The sequence below is a fragment of the Chamaea fasciata genome, unplaced genomic scaffold (genome assembly GCF_029207755.1).
Source record: "Chamaea fasciata isolate MVZ Bird 193981 ecotype frontalis unplaced genomic scaffold, bChaFas1.0.hap1 SCAF_8, whole genome shotgun sequence".
In the NCBI taxonomy this organism is placed as follows: domain Eukaryota; kingdom Metazoa; phylum Chordata; class Aves; order Passeriformes; family Sylviidae; genus Chamaea; species Chamaea fasciata.
The window spans coordinates 12,261,821-12,283,586 of record NW_027094093.1 but is presented as its reverse complement, the minus strand read 5'-3'; the positions used below and the strand labels follow the sequence as shown (position 1 = coordinate 12,283,586).

At 43.1% G+C, this 21,766-nt stretch overlaps 2 protein-coding genes across 3 annotated transcripts; both read right to left on the bottom strand.

Annotated features, from left to right (window-relative positions):
- Positions 1-924: 924 nt before the first annotated feature.
- On the bottom strand, positions 925-7,703 carry LOC136293205 (caspase-8-like). The gene is made up of 7 exons (XM_066189681.1): positions 5,238-7,703; positions 4,871-4,976; positions 3,636-3,771; positions 3,431-3,546; positions 2,811-2,949; positions 1,784-2,285; positions 925-1,498 (listed from the first exon to the last, which is right to left on the bottom strand). Exons 1-7 carry the CDS (start codon positions 5,543-5,545, stop codon positions 1,363-1,365), a joined length of 1,443 nt encoding a protein of 480 aa, XP_066045778.1. The 5' UTR covers positions 5,546-7,703; the 3' UTR covers positions 925-1,362.
- Positions 7,704-9,034: 1,331 nt separating this feature from the next.
- LOC136293208 (caspase-8-like) lies at positions 9,035-20,397 on the bottom strand. Of its 2 annotated transcripts, none has more exons than XM_066189688.1 (8): positions 20,306-20,397; positions 16,022-16,351; positions 15,709-15,814; positions 14,545-14,683; positions 12,982-13,064; positions 12,207-12,318; positions 10,681-11,170; positions 9,035-9,900 (listed from the first exon to the last, which is right to left on the bottom strand). In XM_066189688.1, the coding sequence occupies exons 2-8, from the start codon at positions 16,330-16,332 to the stop codon at positions 9,768-9,770; spliced, it is 1,374 nt and encodes a 457-aa protein (XP_066045785.1). In that variant the 5' UTR covers positions 16,333-16,351; positions 20,306-20,397; the 3' UTR covers positions 9,035-9,767. The 2 variants fall into 2 exon arrangements, with proteins under 2 accessions (XP_066045785.1, XP_066045786.1); XM_066189689.1 differs by lacking the exon at positions 20,306-20,397 and adding an exon at positions 19,186-19,203.
- Between the last annotated feature and the right edge of the window lie 1,369 nt (positions 20,398-21,766).

Sequence of the window (21,766 nt, the reverse complement as noted above, 5' to 3'; positions counted from 1 at the left end):
TGGTGCTTTGGGGTTTTTTCCTCCCTCTTTTACAGCAACTAGTGTGTTCCTCTATTGTAATAAGTCAGCTGAGACTCCATTTTCTTCATGTGGGAAAAGCCAATTCTTTATTCAAGTAACTTATTTTATACAGTTTCCACAGACCTCGTGGGCAACAGCTACTGGCTGGTAGTTTTCTTACTACTTCATTTTTTGGTCAGAAGGTGATTTGTGTGTATGTGCTAAGATTCAGGTGGTTCACATTTTTCCTTCATGGCTTCTCATTGAACTGATCTAATTGTTTACACAGATGCACTTACTTCTCAACCCAACAACAGGTTGTTGTGTTAACAAACCTTTTAGACCAAGATTGTTTTCACATGGGAACTTGTAAATTGCTTAACTACACTTAGAAGACAGGCTAGCTATTAATTAAATAGAGCAGGCCTGATTTTATGAGGCCTTTCTTTTACAATAATTCAACCTGTCACAACATTCCTCTACATTAGTGTTAGCACTGCAGCATTGGCTAACAGCACCACAGTTTTTTCACCGCAGTAGCTGATGTTATGTCAGCCCTATAGATTTGTGACAAATGAGGTAGACAGTGAAGCAGATCTGTGTATAGGCTCACCACAGGAGGCAATATAAAATGCTTTAAGGAGCTGGGTACTTACCTCATGGCTTTTCCTGTGCTTAGAACTAAGACTCAGAGATCAGCAAGGTAAGTGAACTTAGGATAACTGGACATCTTCAGCCATGAAGCTCTACCAGAGCAACTGATTTTCACTGTTGACTACTCTAAGTAGAGGAAGGATATTCTGAAATCCTGCTGAGGATGCCAGATGATAAATGTTTAACTTTATCTTGAAGTGTACCAAGCCACTAAGAATGAATGACTGTAAGTGATGGGGACAAGTAACAAAACACACAGATGTGAGCTGATTAAAATGTCCTGTAAAATTTACAGCACTCCTCCCTTTATTTTGCAAAGGTTAGGCATAAAGTACACAAGGCTTTATAATGGTTGTCTTCTAAAAGTTGCCTTGTAAAGATACTTCAGGAAGGCAATAGCAATGTGGCACAGCTGCTAAGAGGACAAGTGTATCTTAGCCAGAAAACCACTGAGAGAGATCAGCTAAATAAATCAGAGATAAATCAAAGACCATCTTCGATGCTGTCAAGTATAAAGTGTTAATACAAATTAACCTATTAATACAAATTTTTGAAGGCTTTCCCTCCTCAGTTGTATTTTCAATTAAAAATATCTGCTCTTCTGCTAAGAGCAGGCACTGAAAGTCTGTTGTATTTGACTGTATTCTGAGCTGAAACCAGCTAATTCCAGGCTGCAGCAGCGCTCTCTGCCATGCAGTTCACTCCCATTTAGTTGACAGGAAAGATGAGCCTCTTCCTCAGTGTGAAACTGGGCTGTGGCATCTGCTTCTTTGCTCCCCGATCACAAGTTTTTTTGCTCACTTCTTGATTTACTGCTGTCAGGATGGTGAGAACATCTTCCCCTCTGCAAAGATATGAGTTTGTATTAGGCACTTAACACCAGCAAAATAACATTCTCACTATCTTGCTATACACCAGTGCTAACAACTCCTGTTTTTAATAGGCTTCAGAGCACTTCCCTAAGTTGCTTTGAACAGTTTGCATGGTGCTGCTCAGTCCTACATCACTGTTTTCACTCTGAGCGAGCATTCCCACTGCCTATCATCTACCTCTGCATCTAAATCAAATTCCTGTCAGCCAAAAGGAAAATTCAGGTGTTACCAAAATAAGCTTATGGAAACATAGGTACCGAGGACAGCTGTACTCCAAGTGCTGGCACAGTGCCTGTATGTACCAGGTTCCCTCCCTGGGACTTCTGTAGGAGACATAATCCTGCAGGGTGGCCATGCCCAGGAGGAAGTCTGGCTCTGCAGGGATGCAGTCAAGCTGAAACCTTGCATCTTGCTCTACAGAAGAATCTTGCTCTCCAGAATCTGTTTCAATGGTCACACCTTTATGGAAGGCATCACCTTGGCAGGCCTGAATAAAAAAAACTTTTGGTTTTCCAGCAAGTGAATTGCAATTCTGTGCAGTGAAAGCAGTGGTCAGTTCCCGGATAGGTACTTCCTGCCCATCAACACCATATATAATCCCTTTTTTCCCATGAGACAGGATACAGCAAACAAAACAGTCCTTGTCCTCATGGTCTTGACTCTGGAAGCTCTTCACAGTCTCATGAATTCCTTCTGCAGTGAGGTCTCTATATTCTTCTACTCTAAAATGAAGCTTGCTAAAGACATTCCTCAGAGCCGCTGGAAAGCAAAAAGAAGGGAAAGTGGAGACATTTCATTATATGAAAGTTGAACTCTGCAACTGCAAATTGCATTTCTAGACATAACTGGTCATCTGCTACATGACTACATCCACACAGTTACATTCCTGGTCTGAAAATACTCTAGTAGTCTAATCACTAATCATATCTCTATTGAGTTCCCTTAATTGTCATGAAAAGGTTTTCTTGCTTATTTCTGCGTATTTTAGAACTAGTATGCATAAGGCTGATGGAAAGCTAGCCTAGCATGTAAAGTCCAGGCACAGGGTACTGCTAAGGTTGCAGTAACCTCACTAAAACTGCAAAGTGCAAGTGAATTGTTCAGTGTCAGGCTCTAAAAACTTGATGAGTTGATAAGGACTTGCCAGCACAGTAACCAGAGCCAACTGAGCCACTACAACAGAAGTAATTCTAGAAAGGGAAGACTGAAATTCAGACCTATAGAGAGAGAAACAAGGTTTCTATTTTTAAAGATTCACAATCTCATCTTTAACATTCACTGTACCTGCATCCACATCTGTCCCATTCCGATCCTTCATGTGTTTGTGTTCCAGCGTTCTTTCCCTAGCTTTTGCAAAATTGTGATTATTCATGATCAGGCACACTCCACAGGGTCGGCTGGTCATTTTGTAAGCTTCAAGCAGCTGAAAAGAAAGACTCCTGGTGAAACTCCTGCACTCTCCTCCAAGTGCTGCTTAGCTGTTGGGAGTGGCAGAGCAGGGTACGGAGCCAGCTGGCCTCCTCTGCAGGCAGCTCTCCCTCATCAGCTCTGCTCCACTGCCTTTGGCAATCTGTGCAGGACAGCACCCTGCTGGACAACCAAAGTCAGGCTCAGCCCACACGGGGTGCTCTGTTCACTCACATCTCTGTACCAAGCCAGCTGCCAACTGCCTAATTGCTGGTATGGAAAACTCAGCCTACCTTGCTACCCTTGCAGGTGTTTCTGAAGTACAACACTGCAGCAGCTGTGCCTGGGACACAGCTTCAGAATAAAGGATGCAGAGTTGTGCACTTTTCTTTTTCTAGACAGCGCTTTAAAAAGCTGGTCTTAGAACAACTGTTCACTTCATGGAGGGGTGAGCTCTTCTAAGACAAAAGGATGATGTTTCTAAGAAATTAACATACCTGGGAAGAGTCATTAAAACTGCCAGGAGGATCAGGTGCTACAGATGACACCAGATGTCCCTCACGGCGTCCTGTGTTGCCCCTTTCTTCCTCTGTGATGAGAATCTCTTCTTGGCCTGCAAAGCATTCACGATTAGTCCTGTACAATACCTGTACATCACTTCAAGAATAACTATGGGGAAAAGGTGGTTTTGTTCCGTTTTACCAAAGAAGTTTAATCCATCTTCAATTCTGTTCCACAGGCTGATGTTAACTTTTTCACAGAGACTCTTCAGCATAGTTAGGTTGTCTTTCCCCAGAAGGCCTCTCTTCTCCATCTCAGTGAGAATGTCGAGCATTGTCTGGGTGATCAGAAAGGCAGTTGGCTCTTAGGGCACCTCCATGCTGCCACTGGGAGCAAAGCTTGCAGCATGCACACCTAAGTGTTAATGTAGTGACTGCACAGTCACCCACAGAGTCAATCCAGCTGACTGGGAGCTCGGGAGACCTCAGCTGAGCCAGTTAATCCTAGTTCAACAAAACCTACAAGTACTACATTTAAGTACCAACATTTTCTCAAAACACACTCATTTCCTTTCTGTACCTCAGAGGTCCAAGATCTAAAGATCTAACCCAGGATATCTAACAGTGGTCATGCAGGAACAGTAGAAGTATTTTTCATGATTGCTTTCACTCAACTTTCAGTGGCTATCCTGCACTCAGCTGAAACAGAAGAATCACTGTAGTGACCATCTTAAGCACTGGCAAAAAGGGTGTAGAGATTGCTCTGAAGCAAAAGGGGACCACAAGGGACAGAAACTCATCTGTGAGTGGCAGAGCAGAGTGGTCACCCCAGGAATTAACTAGAACAGCTCTTACAGTGTCCCTACTAAGAAAAGGAAAATCCTCAGAACTTTTATTAGACAGAACAAAGTACAAAGGAGTCAGAACTCCAGGCTGGGACAGCATAAAAGCACTGGATCTCCTCTAAGGTTACTTGTAAATTTGAACTCATTTGACTTAGCCTTGAGAAAACTGCTGCTTAGATCTGTATTTTCTACATTTAAAAAGAAAATAAAAAAAATAATATCCATAGTAGGTCACTCTCTGTATTTGATAATGACATAGAAAGAAGAAGGAAAAAAAAAGTCTGTTGGGCAAGATAAGTAAATGTGCTCATCAGTTTTTTGTTGATTAAAGCCACTGAGTGCCCTGAGGCCCGTGTGGTGCCTGGACGTGATGGCCTCAATGCCTGGCACTCCTGGCACAGCTGGCTGTGACACTGTGCCCGACACCAGCACAAACAAGTCCCATATGCACCCAGGGACACCCTTTTCTTGTGGTGTTTTCACCTTAAGAGCGACACCATAAAGAAGAGTGACGTTCATTCTCCCATGAGCAACATAATAGGCTCTATGAATTATAGTAATGATTTTTAAAACGTATTAAAGAGATACTTACAGTCTCACGGGTTAGCTTGTTATTTGGTAATTCTTTGGCCAAATGTAACTTGAAAGACGACAGCTCACGTTCAGTGACATCTTCATATAGCTGAAAGAGCAAGCATCTAGAGAAAAAAAGTGGAGGGCGTTGTTTCATCGTGTCTCCTGCTCCTCTTGTCCACTGTCCCCCCAGCACATATTCCCCCTTTTCTCCGTTGTAGATGGAGGACCCACGTCCCAGGCCCGCCTGAAGTCAAACCCTTCGGCCTGGTGTTGAGAGGAGGCGACGCTGCCCCGGACAGACCGAGGCCAGCCCAGCCCAGCGCAGCCCAGCCCAGCGCAGCCCAGCGCAGCCCAGCCCAGCGCAGCCCGGCGCCCTCACCCACCGGAGGGGCGGCAGCCGCGCCCCGCCCGGCGCCCGCAGCTCCCGCTGCACCTGCTCCCGGCTGGAGCCCAGGTGGGACACCAGGAGGTCGATGCGCCCGATGCAGTAGAGCAGCTCGCTGAGGAAGGCCAGGTTCCCCGCCTCCAGCAGGCCCTTCTCCTGCAGCGCTTCGAACAAGTCGTGCGGGCTCCGGACGGCTTCCAGCCTCCTCCAGGGAACGTGGTCCCGGCAGAGGAATTTCAGCGCCGCCAGCTCGGCCTCGTCCAGCTCGTCGCTGACCGCCAGCAACCGGCCCCGGGGCAGCTCCATGGCCGCGCAGGGCGGAGGGCGGGCCCGCCGGGGCGGGGCTCCCCTCTCCCCTCTCCCCTCTGCATCTAAACTTCCGGAGCGAACCGCCGCAGTTCCTTGGGAACGCGCCGTGCCTGGTCGCTTTTCCGTCTGGTTTTGAGCCCATCCTTGAGCAAAGCGAACGTGCTGGTGCGGATGCAAGGGTCTCCCTCTGCCCGGGCTTTTCCTGCAGTCGCCTCTCGCTGGCTCCCAGGCACTCACAAACCACTGCGATTTTAATACAAGGAGAAGGAAACTTTTGTAACACCACTGATTCGCCTTCCTCTTTGCGAGCCTTCTGTGCTGCTGTCAGGAAAGGCGGCGCGCTCCCTGCAGGCGTTCGGCCCCTAGCAGCCATGGAAAACAGTTCTCTTCCCACCCGTCCCGCACCTGCTCAAGACAGTTCTGCAACAGGAGCAGGCACTGCGCCGTGTGTAGGGCCCTGGGATGCTGCACCATCTCTACTTCACCTCCTGGTGCAGCACCATGAACAGATGGTATTTCTCGACAGGAGGGGAGATTTTACCAACTGGAATTTCATCCTTCTCAAAACGGACTTTAACACCTTAATGCTCACGTTGAACCAGAGAGCAACGCTCAGCACATCCATACTGTCCAATAAAGAACCAGTGTTCTTGCTAAGCACTGATTTGAAACCAGCGTCCCAAAAATCCAGTAAAAAACACTTCAATAATATATTAAACAAATCTGTACATTGTTATCCTAGAAGTGCCTTATCAATGTTCAAAACCCTATGCAAGATATTTGGTTACTACATGCATGGCACGTTGTGTCAAAGGTAGAAGGAATCCAGAAAGCAAAGCACTTTTCAACAGGCCATTAGCTGACATCTCCTCAAGACATGTTAGAACAAGATCTTCCTATCTTGTTCTAACGATGTATGGATCCATCTTTGCACTCACATACCTGGACAAATCAGGCCTAAGCACAAAGCGGCTACACGAATAAAACTAATGTAGAAGACTTAGGCCAAGCTCAGGAGATTTGTCCAGGATAAGATTCCACCTAGCTAGGAATGTATGGTTGGCATCCACAAGAGCCAGCCACGTTTGGGGCCTGGGGAGTTCCAGTGGCTGTCAATAACAGAACAGAGTTACAAGTAAAGGCACACTTACAGAGAGGACACACACAAATTAATACCTGGGAATTCCCAAAGATCTCACTTATATATTTTAGCACATTGCAAATAAGTCGTTGCAGATTAAACATGCCATTCTCTATTCATAATTTGAAATATCTCTAGTTGAAAAGAGGCAGATTTGAATAATTTCTGAGAGAATGTGCCCACGTTATTTAGGGGTTAGAATAAAAAGACTGAACACTCAACACCTCCGGGGAGAAATGTCACACTGGACTCCCTGCTGTACAACTTAATTTCCTTAATGGTGTGTATTTTGTTTCTACCTCTCCCTGGTCTTCAGATTTCCTGCAGATCTTAGAGATCACAGGTACAGCCAGCAATTCAATCAATCCAAACTCATCAGCACCTGAATTTGCACCACTTTAAGAACTGAAGGAACCCTCACAGAGGTGGTGAGCAGCCCATGCAGTGGGAGAAGCTGGCAGCCAGCTGAATACAAGCTGGCTCCTCACAGGTGCCCCCAGCCTGTCCCAAGAGCAGCACATTTTCAAGTCATCCTCAGACCATTCAGATGGAGAGAAAGACAAACTTCCCACAGCAGATGGGCATAAAGACCTCTCTGTGAAACTGCTGTTAAACTGAAAGAATAGGTAGCAAAATGTGAATGACTGGGCAAGGACTCATGGCCCTGGACGGCATTATTTCTTCTTCTTCAGTTAACTGTCCTCCCCAGCTCTTCTAAGTGTTTTCCTTTTCAAATAACACCACGCTGTTCTTGCCTGCTTTCAGTTTGAGTCTGCAGGACTTCAACTCACCAGCTCTTCTTTCAGTTTGAGTCTGCAGGACTTCAACTCACCAGCTCTTCTTTCAGTTTGAGTCTGCAGGACTTCAACTCACCAGCTCTTCTTTCAGTTTGAGTCTGCAGGACTTCAACTCACCAGCTCTTCTTTCTGTTTGAGTCTGCAGGACTTCAACTCACCAGCTCTTCTTTCCCACCAGACTTCTGGCTCCACTCATTTGTGGCAGTGCTTCTGGTGTCTGAAAACAAAACAGAATTAAGTGCAAGGCTTTTGACTGGATTTGGCCTCCCAGCCATGAGCTGGGAGGAAAGAAAAGGCAAAAAACAAAATAAAAAATAGTAAAAAGACAAACTGAGAGCCTTCAGAGAGACAAAGTGATTGCCCCTCACCATTCTCTAGTTTGTACTACAGCGAAAAAACAGTCAGGAAATTGCAGAACCAACTTCCTTCTTACCACTCAGCTCTGTGGGAGGGACACAAATCCGTGCAAAAACCTACCAGCCACACTTTGCTCAGAACTGCAAAACTCAAAGTGTGTTTTCTCCTTCCCTGATTGCTGCATAGCCTACAAATAAATTCACAGTATGGCTGTTTTCTGCAGTTCTTTGAAGGATTTTGATGGTGTTTTCTCTTCCTCCTAGCAGGTCTTCATCCACAAGTGAGAATGGTAAACTATGGAGGTGGCTGGATTTTAATAGGCAGAATGAAAAACCAAATCACTTTAAATCACAGGGTGAGAGGGATCAGCACCCTCTATAGTACCCCCCTCCAGTGGAGGACAGCTCAGAGTAGAAGGACAAAAACCACACCATCTCAGGAAAGGAGATGATAAAGAGTGTCCAATTTACCTCAGCACCTGGGAGATTGGAGGGTGACCTTAGTTTTAGAGAAGACATTTGCACCTGTGAATCATCAGGTACCCCAAAACAATTAACAAGGAATAATGTCTTCCTGAGCAAGCCAGACCACCATGGAGGGTGTGGATATGTGGCTCACCCCAGCCCAACATGAAAATATAAAACCTGGACAACTGATAAAACATTTAAATTTTGCAAAGAGCAATGTGCTTGAGCTGGCTTCCACCCACGTTTCACCATGACTGGGGATGTGCAGCGTCATGACAGACAGCACGCCTATGTAGCTGTCTTACCCTACCAAACCAAAATCCTGTGTAGCCCCAAAGATACCAAATAAATAAATTTGACATCCAATTCCTCCTCATGTAGAAGAGCTGAAAGAACTTGGTCTGAGTGTTTTGAACTCTGACCCAGAAATACGAGAAACAGAAATGCTGTAGATTTACAACTTCACTTCTGGAGCAGCTGCCACCTTCCAGCAAGTTTCTCACAGAGGAGGCAGTTACTGAATGGCCCTACTGGCATCAGCTGCCATTATCCTGACAGTCCTGGACTTATTCTTTTCTACCATCTCTCCAGCTGCTGCCCCTTGGGTGGCTGCCAACAAACACTGCAACAAGAGCAAAATGACTTCTGCTGGGGTAAAAGTGTTTGTCATGCTGACTGTCCCTCAGAAAGCTCATCCAAGAGAGGAACAAACCACAAACCGAGGTGATATAAAAACCAAGGTAATTTATTTTAACAGAAACATGATTACAGAGCTCCCTTCCAGTATTCCATAGACATTCAAGACACACTGTGCCCTGAGAGCTCTGGGAAATAACGAAGCGAGAACCTTTATTATTGAAAGACTTACACAGTTGTGCTGCTTATTCAAGTAAATGATTGGCATAAACCAAACCAAATATTTAGAAGAAAAGAACCAAATTAACATCATCATGGGGTTTTGGTCCTTCTGGAGCAGGATGTTACTTTCCATGAACAATTATAGCTTCCAGAGACAGACAATCATTCACCTCTGGGTAAAGCAGTTACAACCTTACGCATGCTGCCTGGGAGTGCATCCAGCATTCTGAATCTGTTCAAGTTTTTCAGATTTTAGGGACTTAAAACAACTCAGACACAAATGGGACTTCACTGACATTTCCAATAACTTTTACAACACTGCTTGAAAGTCCTTTCTCACTTGAAACCCAGACTGAACATTCTCCACTGCTTCTGCAGGACAAAAAGCCCGATGATCTGAAGATTTCCACAGCCTTACCCGACCGCTGCAGATCCAGGCGTTGGAAGACTGATTCAATATGGAAGTTTAGGTCCTATGTCTCCTTAAAGGGCTGGGACTACTACACAGATCCAGATAATTTCTCATGTAAATTCTCTTCCCTGTCAAAGCCCACTCCAGATGTCATTCCTAATGGAGTGTATTCTTACTTGTCTGCTTTTCATTGTGGAACTTCAAATATCAATTGCTTCAGTAGTGTTGATGTTATCTTTGGCATCTGCTTAGATCCTGCTAATTCTCTTTTTGCCACTTCATTGTTCACTTCTGTCAGGATGGCTGTGAGATCCATGCGCCTTGAACAAAAATGGAGAGAAGTTACATTGAAACGCATCGTACTTGCAGCTGGGCCAAGAAGGTGATGTGTGTTTGCCCCAGTAAAGTGGTATCCCAAGGAAGGCTGGTATTTTCCTCACCCTACTGCCACTGAAATTGCACATTCCATTGAATAACCACACAATTCAGTGTGTTTTGGGGAAATAAAAGCAACCTCCACTGCAGTGCTTTGGTTACAGCCAGAAGAGGTCACCAAGATGAAACAAACCTATACATTCTCCATGTCTTCTTCTGGACACCATGAGAAAATGATATCTGAAGGGAAATTCTACTTTTTGAATGAAGTTTATGGGGGGATGGGTGGGAGGCAACAATGAAAATTATGCCTGCAGAACACTGGAGGGTTTTGTCTGTATAATCGCTCAACAAAGTCACTTCTAATCAGGTGTCACTGGAAGAAAAATAATTTATCAGTCAAAAAAAAAAGTTAAAAAAGACACATACACACACACTTGTTTGTGTGTAATGCTGCAGCATTACACACACACACTTGTTTGTGTGTAATGCTGCAGCATTACAACCCTGGTTTTGTCACAGGAAAACCAGGGGAAGTCACTTATACTTTGGCTCATCTGTAGAAGACTAACAGTGCCCAATTTCAGAATAAATACTGTTCTCCACTGTCCTGCATGTGAAAAGCATTAATTGCACAAATGCAAACCACTGTGTTTCAGCACAGCACACTTAAGTATGCATGTCTGCAATACCTCAAATGTACAAGAATTAGAGTTAGAACTTACAGTGGGCAAAGCAACTCCATCTTCTGACAGAGGGATTGAATGTAAACACTGCCAGTCTTAGGACTGCGGAAGGACAAGCAGTCCTCCACTGTAGCCATGCCAATCAGGATATCAGCCTTATCAGGAATGGACGTCAAAGGACTAGCATCCACCTCAAGATGTCCACAAGAGTCTGGTTCTACTGTAACAGATGGATGATGTACAGAGCCTTGGCAAGCCTGGATGAAAAACACCTTGGGTTTGCCAGCAAGAGAAGGACAATTAGTTCCAGTGAAGCAGGAGACTAAATCTTCAATATTTACGCACTCATCATCAACACCTTTTATTTTGTCTTTTTCACCATGGGAGAAAATGAAGCAAACAAAACAGTCCATATTTCTATGATCTTTTTTGCTGTATTCTTTAACTGTGTCATACATTGTTTTTCCTTCTAGATTCATGAACTCAACTGTTTTAAACTGAAGCCATGTAAAGACCCTCTTCACAGCCTCTGGGGAAAAAAAATCAGAAGGAACTTGTTAAACATATACAGTGACAAGGAAGATGCTGAAACATCAGTGTCTGTGTGGTAGATCAGATATTAGCAGAAGTGTTCAGATCCCACCAGTAAAATCACCTGACTGGCTCTCAGCCTGCTAAATCCTATTAGAAAAACCCAAATGCCTAATTTGGCTAATTTTTTTTTTAAACACGACTGAGTTAAGTATCATGCTATCTAAAACAAAAACAGGTTTCAGATTCTATGTTGTATGTGTACAAATTAGTCAATTTTACTCTGTTAAAGCAAGCTTTAACGATGCATTTCATAGTAGTCTCAGATGCCTAAGAACAACACTTGGCAAGTTAAAGAAGTGCCACCTCTTTAGAATGACAAATTCTGCCACTCTTAAATGAAGCAGGTCCCTCATTCTGTGAGAATGGTCGATGCAGCAAGAAGGAAGTCAGAGTAACCTGCTCACAAATGCTATGAAGACTTCTCAGCAAATGGTGGCCTAATTGTTGTGTGGGCAGAGAGAAGGTAGCTGGGAAGAAAACTGCCTGTAAATGGACTGGATGGAGTTAAAATATCTGTCATATGTCCTTTCAGGAATCTGATTTTACTTTTTTACTCTTGTTTATCTTAAAAGTGACTTGCAGGAAGACAGGCTTTAAGGAAAGTTACAGAGCACTTATTTGAGCATTGAAGAGAATTTGAGGACTTAACATGTTTTTCTGTGATAGCTAAGAACTAAAAAAACAATCAAAAATTGGAAGGGTGGAATAGTAATCACTTTTTCACTAGTTTCTATATATAACCAATTAAGATAATGCCTTTTTCCTAGAATAAAAAGGAGATCCTTCTTTAAGTCATCAGCTAAATGTTAGAAGTGGCATATTTCCAATTGGTACAGTGACTCCCTCCAGTCTCTGGAGGCCAAGGAGTACCATGGACATGATTCTTCTTCACAGCAAAGATTAGATAATTGCTTTGGAGAATTATCAGAGAAAAAAAAAAAAAACAGTAATTGGATTCAAAAAGTACTTACCTCCATCTTGCAATGTTCCCTCTCTGTTGTGACATGGATTTTTAAAAATGTAGTTGTTAAGAATTAAACAGTAACCATGGGGGTTGTTTTTCATCTTGTATATTTTCCTATGCTGCAGGAACAAGAAAACAACAACAACAAAAAACATTTGGAAAGCAGAGCCAAGCATTCAAAAGAGAAATACACTATATAGAGATTGCTGGTCTATCATTATCTGAGCACCCAAAAAATAAATTTAAAAAAAAATCACAAAGGCCAAGAAACAAGAAAGGAAAATTCTGTGGATACAATTTAGCTGCAGGTGAGCAGTATCTGCATTGTCTCGCTCTCTCCCTTCTGTCAGGATATGATTTTGACATGGGAAAAAGGATCCAGAAACACAAATTTGCATGTGCACAGCAAAAGTTCCTGGAGCCCACCATTTCCTCTGAAGGTCCTTGTGCAATTCCAGTGAGGTAGTGGGTTCTGCTGTTCCCTTCACATCTATGCAGGAGTATCCTGGCCAGGACTTTAATGTCCCAGTCTCCATTAGGATTGGTTTTTTTTCACTCAACTGTTCGTTCATTTATTGCTTAAAAGGTTGCTGACAACCAGGTCCCCACAAAGGTTTGGTCTTGTTTGGAAAATAGAATTTGTTAGGAATTCTTCCAAGGCCTACATATAGAGCCAGAACCCCTCCATCTTGCCTGTTCCACCTGCTTATTGTTATGAATTTATGCTCTCTCTCCCAGGAGATGGATAAACACTTTAAAGGTAATCTTGAGGTATTTCTCACCTGTTTTGCTGCCCCCTCCTCTGCTCCTTGTTCCTCTGGATGCACAGACACAGGATAACGGACCTCTTCCCTAGAATAATTTTCTAAGAAGGAGAAGATAAACAAAACATTTTAGAACTAAAAGGATAAATCTTCCACTGTGTATATTTCAACACTCAAAAAGCCAGAACAAGGAGTGACGTGGAGGGGTTTTCACAGCAGTGAGACACCAGCATTTTGTAGAGCTGGGCCAAGCACAGCTCCAGTTTCACAGACCACTGATTATTATAGAAGCCCTGCAGGGCTGTGCTCTATTGCTTCTCTGCTCCTCTGCTCTGCTACTGGTAGCAGGATGCAGATAATAAAAGGTTGAATGTGAGCAATCATGCCAGGCAAGCCATTCACCAGCATCTCCACTGTGGGATATATAAGTGAAAGAGGAGACCCATTTTTGTACAATAGTACAAAATGCTGGTCCATTTACTTCTGAGGCTACTCTCTCTTCTCCAGAGAACTTTACTGTGTGAGTGGATGCAAGGATGCAAATACCAACATAACGAAAGATCTCCTCAGAGCACTTATTTGAATACAACTCCCTGAAAAAAGGGGAGAAACCATCAAATCATGACTCTAACCAAGGAAACAAAATCACAGCACTCATTTTACAAGTTACAAAAATGTGTTTAAATGAAATTTAACTGTCAGGGCAACAAGCTCTACACAACATGCTTTTTTTCTACTTATCAAGAGGACAAAATAATAATAATACTACTAGAAAACCTGAAGAATTCCTGAAGAATAACTAGAAAAACTAGAATTCCCCTGACACAGGACTTGCTTGCACTAGCCTCCCTTGGTAATTATCTTCTACTCTTTTACAGACACCAGCAGAGGACAGCAGCACAAACACATGCAGGGAAAACTACTTGGTAGCTCTGCAGGGTACTGCCTGGACTGTTTAAATGTATCTGAGGAAACTCAGGGCTGAGTCATTCAGAAAGAAGTTGTTATTGACTGAGATACCCTGTTTCCCAAAGGAACACCCAGCTGTGGTGCCAGAAAGCACCACCTTAGCTGCAACAGCCCGGATATACTAAAGTCCTTGAGATTTCCCATCTGTTTACAGAAAGGTACACTTTAGCCAAGGGACAGGTTTTCAGGGCCTTTCCTCTGACCAAGAGCAAAGGGCCTGGCTAACAGAAGATAGTGCTGCGACAGTCTCCCAACACAAGTTTCCCCCGGTCAGCTGTCACTTCATGTCTCTTACAGTGACTTGGAAGTTATGCTGGTCCAGCACCACGCTTTTTCCTGAACAGATCAACTGCATTTAAGGCAAAGAGAAGGCAGAAGACGACCATTTACAAGGCACAGAACATACTTCAAGGATAGATACAGGAATCCATGATGGGATAATGAAGTAGCAGAAAACTTCAGAAATCACAGTTCTCCAGGTCTGTTCTGCCTATCCTAGGATACCAAAAGGTCTCTCTGTTATCACTGAACTTGTAAGCCGCCATGGATGAAGCCATAAAACCCACAAAAGACCCCAGTTCTGTTCTTAAACAGAAGATTAAATAAATATACCCTTTTTTTTTTCTTCATAGGCATCAATTTTTTTCTTTAAGTCAGGTCTAACTCTCTGGAACAGATCTTTCAGCATTCTCAGGTTATCTTCTTTAATTATCTCCTTTATTTCCATTTCCAGAAAGATCTGCAACATTGACTGGTAAAACAAAAACACATAAACCAAACTCATCCAGTGTGATGACTGCAGTATCTGGCACCTTTGCAACAGGGCAGAAGATAACATCCTCATTCCCAGAGACTGACCAGCTAAAGACCTATTACTTTTTCCTCCAAAACTCATTAAAGCAAGGGTCAAGATGCAATGCAACTGAATAAACACATCATCACGAAGGTTAAAGCAGGACAGTTAGAAACTGCCTATAACTAGGCTATCCTGCTTTGTTTCAGCAGTACAGAGCACTGATGAGGATAACATAACATCCTGTTGTGCCTTTGTGCTCTGATGAAATGCTGCTACGTCCTGCAGCTATGCCATTTGGCATCTTCTATTACAGAAAAGCTGTTCAGCACTAATTTTGTTTATTAAAGTTCAATTGTCCACCAAGTTGGAGGTAAACCTGGTAATTTTCCTCTATGTGCCACAATATAAACAGGACTTTTAAGGAAGGTTCTTAATAATACCAAGCACTTTTATAACAGCTCATTACAAATATTAAACTAGCCCACCCAAGCTCTTAATACTTTTGACGGAAAGTTAACCCAGTAAGTATATGTTGTTCATACAAATAACAGTAAAGAGAAAAATTTACCCACTGACACACAAAAATTCGTGGTTGAACTCACATTAGAACTCGATTTTCTGTCTCCAAAACATTGTTTTTCCTTTAGCAAGCATCACTCTTCTTAGGTATAGCATATGTCTTACAAAGACATTTGCCTTATAAATGCCAAGCAAAGATTAAAGGAAGTGCATGATGGATTTTGCAGGAAGACAAGATTGAGGAGTCAGGTGGTGGAGAGAAAATGGAATCAGGAGAGCAAAAAAGGCAAGGATATAATGCAAAAAATAAGGATCCATTCTTTCACACAACAGCTATTAGCTAACGTCACAATTCTTTCAAATCAGGTTTTCATGAGAGCAAACTGCTTTCTCTTTCCTCCCTTCTTGCAAGAACTAGAGGACTCTGAACTAGCAAAAAAACTCAAGACCACTTTTCATACAGAATTTTCCTGGAGCTTGTTCTTTGGTAATTGTTCTTGGAGCAGGAACTTCACACTTGACACGTCTTCTGGACTCAAGTCCTCTGCAATTCCATACAGCAGTTGCCTGACAACAAAGAACAGAGAGACCTTCAAGAAAGCTGTAAGAAGTAAACACCACAATTAAACATTTGAACTGCAAAATTTAAAACTCACAATGGCAGGAATTGACGTGTAATAAATACAGTTGTGCTGGGGTATTCACAAGACAACGGTGCAGACAGAAAAGACAGCTGACACTGAACTGTTGCGTTCTGCACGCTCCCGTGTTTACCTGTAAGGTGACACCTGCGCCTTGCCCGGGACCTGCAGCTCTCGCTCCATCTCCTCCCGGCTGGAGCCCAGCGGGGCGGTCAGGAGGTCGATCCGACTGATCCGGTAGAGCAGCTCCTTCAGGAAGGACAGGTTCCCCACCCCGATCATGTCTTTCTCCTGCAGCACTTCAAAGAAGGCCTTGGGCTCCTGGATGGCTTCCAGCTTCCTCCTGGGGACATGCTCCAGGGTGAGGAATTTAAGAGCTGCCAGTTCCTCTGTGACCAAAGCCTCAGAAACTTCAAAAAGCAGCTTGAGGAAGTCTGTACTCATTTCACATCAGGATTTGGATCTAAACACAAACAGCCATTGATTTGTCAGCAAAACTAGTGCAACAACATGATTTATATGAGTTATCACATCATGTAGAATAGCCCAAAATAAATACATGCAAGCAGAAGTATTTCAATAGAGAGAAGCTGCCTTGCTACCATAGCTTTGATGCTTACCTCTCTCAGTTCTCTGGACTTAAAAAGAATATTAAAACCTCTGTACTAAGTGTCATTAGCAGAGAAAGTCACAGATCATTCTTGCTTCCTATGGTGTGTCTAGACAGTGGGAAGTACCAACGTGCAGGATGGACAATCCTGGCAGGCTGCTGCTGGTTTTGTTCACATTTGGATTTTTTTTGGAGTTTGATACTATTTGGGAGAAACAACCACTTGCCAGTCTGAAATACAGACTGTGTAGTAAATGAGACTGCTAAATTCTACACCACAACAAAGCTTTTACATCATAACAAGACTAAGAGTCTACACGAGTATAGCTCCTCTAAGCTATCTGGCTTCTCCTTCCTTTTTAGACTGTTTCTGGTCAGCATACCCAAAGCACTCTTCCTGTTTTGGTTTATCTGCATTGAGTAAAGCTCAGTTCTCAGCTCTCAATTAATTTTTAATCGGAAAAACAAATACAGATCATATCAACCCTTTTAAAAAGGCCAGAAGAACTCTTATCAAACTATCTCTGTTTTGCTGAGCATGGAATACCACCTTCCTTCTCCTCCACTTTCTCCATCAGCTTTAGAAATATTAAACTCGGCTTACCGATTGAACTTTTGAGCACAAGGGAAAGTTAGAAAATACCAAGCCTTCCAGCTATCTCCCCCCTGACACTTAAGAGATCTGCCTCCACGGATGTGACAACCCATGGGCATGTCGGTGCTTGTTATAAATTCTTGTCAAGGTGAACAGACACCAGATAGGTGTCAGGAGCTCTCATTGTTTCATTGTACCGTTCTCTCAACTGCGGCAACCAGGCCAGTATTTAAACTCAAAAGGTATTGGCTAACACGCCCTTAGGTTTATACAATACACTTCCACAAGAGGAGAGGCTAACAAGCCCTTAATTTTGCGCACTACACTTCACAATGTCACAACAAATTCCTCCAAAGGTGCTGGCTCACAAGCCACGCCACCATTACACAAAGGTGCTGGCGCACGAACCACAAAAACCTCCACACGCTCCTCCCCACCACAATAAACTTCCAAAAGGAATAACGGGTAAAACATTATAGCTGTGCAAGCCAAAAAAGAGAAGAAAGCAAAGAATATCCCCAGTTCTTAGAGCCTGTGTTGATGCTGCCACATGGGTAGTCTGGAGATGCAGAGAGAACACAGAGGGCATAAAGGGGGAAAGGGGTGTGTTGTGGTTTCATGTAGTTTGTTTATTAGTTAAGGAAAAAACCCACGAGCTACGAAAGTGATTCCCTGCAAGGGCCTTGGCAGCTTCCCCCGGGCCTGAGCGAACCAATCAGCTGGCTAGTTTAGAATATTGACACCCTGTTAAACCACTTAAGAGAGCGCAATCCGCCTCTGTGAAATCACGTTTAAAGAGGAACGAGCCCCAAGAAACTCGCGTTGGCAAACCAAAACCACTACGGAGTGTGTGGCCAATCCCCATGTCCTGCTTAGTTAACCTGGTGCATGCCCATTATCTCAATTAGATCGTGCTTTTTGTTCACACGTGCACAGCCAGCCTTTTACCCGGGAAGTGAGCAGGGCTGCGGGCCGGAGCAGGAGTTGGCTCAGCAGAGCGCTGCCCCTCTGCCTCAGGACCTCTCCCCTGATCACACCTCTCCTGCCGCAATGCTCAGAATGTTTGAGACAAATCAGCCCACAGGTACTTAGAGGACCTGTCTCCACTTCCTTCTGGTAAGAGACCATTGTGCCACTTTACTTTCTCTGCCCTAGGTCTAAGACACCTGGGAATCTCTGAAGAGAAATTATATAAACGCATTTAGAAGAGGTCTCGTGTCTTACAGAGACACAGTGGGAGACAGAAAAGTTGACAATGACAAAAGAGAACTTCCTACACCACTGGAATACTGCAATCCATTTTACTTACTGCAAAGGTTTCAATAACAATACTCCGAGGTAGCCCAGCTGACTAACTGGTAATAATAATTAGCAGACGATTGTATTCTGCTCTCCTCCAAGGACCTCTCTACAGCAAAGGAGCTTTTAGTGGCATGCCCCAGGTCAGCATTGTGTGGGTTAGCAAGAGTGAATGTACAACTGAATCGAGTGAATGTACAACTGAACCTTAAACTTTTGAATTTCATGTAAACTGATAAAACAGTGAAACAGGTTGTGACACAGCACATACAATTTGTGTTCTGCTCCAAAATACTGTTTTCTTTAAATCCACTCAGACCAAACTTTTAAACAGGCAAGAATCCATATCATTCAGCCCATATAATCCAGTAGTTTCTTCATGTGCTTAAACTCATGATTCAGGGACTACCTGACTTTTTATTTCTATAACCACACAGGAAAGAATAATATATTCTTGGTAGCTAGTTATGAAGTTATCTTCTTTCTCACACAAATCATGCCTTTCATTTAAGATACAAGAGATACTGCTTATTAAAACAAATCTTTCTTGTAAAGGGAGTTTTCATTTTATTTCTCGCAGGCTGTAAGTTTCAAACCCATCAAATTATTGCAGTTAGAAGAGATGTGCCACCTATATGTTAAATTTAAGCCTGTCTGTAATTAGAGGGAGTACAATTGAAACAGTATTTAACCGCCACTGTCTTTCTCTCCCAGTTTGCTAACTTAAAGACACAACTGATACAAGTAAAATCAACATTAATATTAATAATAGTAGTAATTTTAAATCACTTACATGGGAAGACAAGTCTGAAGAAAGCGAGTTAGCCAGTCTCTAATGTTCCAGGAAAAGTCTGCCTTTCTTATGATACAGTATTGTCACGTGACTTCCAAGAAGTATGTTACAATGGAATAAAATGCTAATAAAGCAGGTGATCCCTACTTCAGCCACATCACACTTCCATTTTCAGAGAACTCATTATTACAGAACTTGTGAGAAAAAAATGGTAAACAAGCCGTGAAGTAATCAGGTTTTGCTTTTGTTTTACGGCGACAACTAAGCAGCATACATAGTGCTTTCTAGCATAGAGCACAGCTCAGCACTTTTGCTCTCATACACAAACCCTAATTAAAAGACCGTGAGAGATGGCTGCATCTACATATTTTCATTTAAAATATCTCAGTCCCACTGTCCTGCTGTGTCTCCATCTGGATCTGATCTGCCATGACTTACCCCCTTTCTCCGAAGTCCTTCTCCAACTCACCCCCATTTATTTTAAACAGGAAGATATTTTTAAAATTAAGAAAAAAGCCAACTATTAGCACCAAATTCAGTAGCAGCACTCAGTAAACGCAGGGGAATCGACAACTAAGCATTCTTCTGAAATTATTTATGTAATATACTTCCCCATTTAGAGGAGAATTTGAACAAAATTAACTTCATACATCTTCGCGGTCTTTAAAGTAAAGAACTCAGCCTTCAATGAAAAGGTTCCCAGCATGCAAGTTGCCAGAATCTTCCACGCAGAAGGAAATAAAACAGCACTTAGTATGGCTGCCAGACTCTCAGCAGACCCTCAAGGCAGCATTGTGAAGAGAGTTAGAAGTGCAGAAATTTGTTAAAATTTGGCAATGAAAACAGTCATTCATGGATTTCAACCTATCTTTACAAACTCAAAATTATATAATACCCTTTGGTAGAATCAGGCGTACAAATTCCTTCCAAAAGGCACACTCTAGTATCTACAGATCAGCAAACCTCGTTTGAACAGGCAGGAATCGCACTGTCATCCAAAGGCTGGGAACAGCACAGAGGAACACCACAAGTACTCTTTCATCTTCAGGTCCAAAATGTTTGTCTCCATGTCTTTCCAAGTCTAAGTATCTTTCCCTCCGTCCTTTCTTGTGTGTCTTACCTGAGCCAAGACTTCAGTTCCAGTCTCAAAGTGCCACCGTGCCGTGATATGCACTGTGACAAATGGGTAATGGCTTCTCCTCTCAATCAAAGGACCACCCCTTTATTAGTTTCACTTTTGATTTCTTTTTCTCTCGCCCTTCCTGGAAATGTTACTGTCCTTTTGTTAAATAGGTTTTCCTCATTTCCCTCAGATCCCCTGCACTCTGGTTTCCTCCAGAACTGTCTCAGTAACCCAATCTTTTCCTTGTACAGCCTGCCAAAAATCCATCTCCCTGGAAAGGGCAATCTTGAGAAGGAAAAACTGCTCCAGCTCCTGCTTGCTCAGCAACTGTAACGACTGTCGCCTGCACTGGCACAGGGCAGGATACACAGCTCCTGCACAAAAATGACACAGGGTCAGGATACGATAAATTACCACTTTAAGATCATGATCTCGCCAAAATAGCAACTTCCCCAGAAGACTTTTTACACTATTCCCACTTAAATCTGTCTATACAGGGGCTGCACAAGACATAATTGTGTCCTTAATTCTGTAGGTGGAGAGTGCACACGTGCATGGATCTGTATGCTATCAGTAAGCCTCAACAGCAACCAACCACGTTTGTTTGTTTGTTTGTTTGTTTGTTTGTTTGTTTGTTTGTGACTGGTTGCTTTCTGGCACAGCTCTGTATCATTGGAGTTACAGGAAAGGTGTACAGTGTGGGCAGGAAGGAGTGATAAATACCCAAGTTGTACAAAACTGACTCACTCTCCCCAGGGTTTCAAACTTCCATCTCACAGTACCCTGCAGGAGATCACACAGAAATGCCCAGCTGGCCGGACGGCAGCTGCAGTTCCCGTTGCAGCCTGCCCTGCCTTTGGGCTGGTGCTGACAAGTACCACTGCATGCACCCAGGTATTACCCTGTGCAGCCACATAAACACAGCTCTCGACACACACAAGTGAAATACTCACACAAAATAGTCCAAATCAGGGTAGCGTAAACTTTGTTTAAACAAACAACTTCTGAGCAAGGGAGGCTCTACCAGTCTTTCACACTTCACAAGCATGGATCCTTCCCCCTATGGAACTCAAGGCTCAGTAAGCTCAGACTCTTCTGACTGCCTTTGCCTACCTATGATTTCACTGGAAATTACCCAGGCAGAAGTCTCTACAGAGAAAGCAAGAGAGCAGGATGGCATTCCCTCTCTACCAAACTAAAAATGAAAACAAAATCCCAAAGGAACAGTCAATCGTTACTCCATACTGAGAAAAATTTATTTGTTTCCTAAACATACAAAAAATGAGTGCATCAAATTTGAACAGTAACTGCAAGTCAGAAGCATCACAATTCAATCCCAATGTTCTATATTCCACTAAAGGATTAAACATTTTTCTTATCTGTGGCATGAATGTGACTTCAAGTGCGGCAGCTGTGCTAACTAAGAAGACTTAAAATGCCATGGGTCACACAAGTACC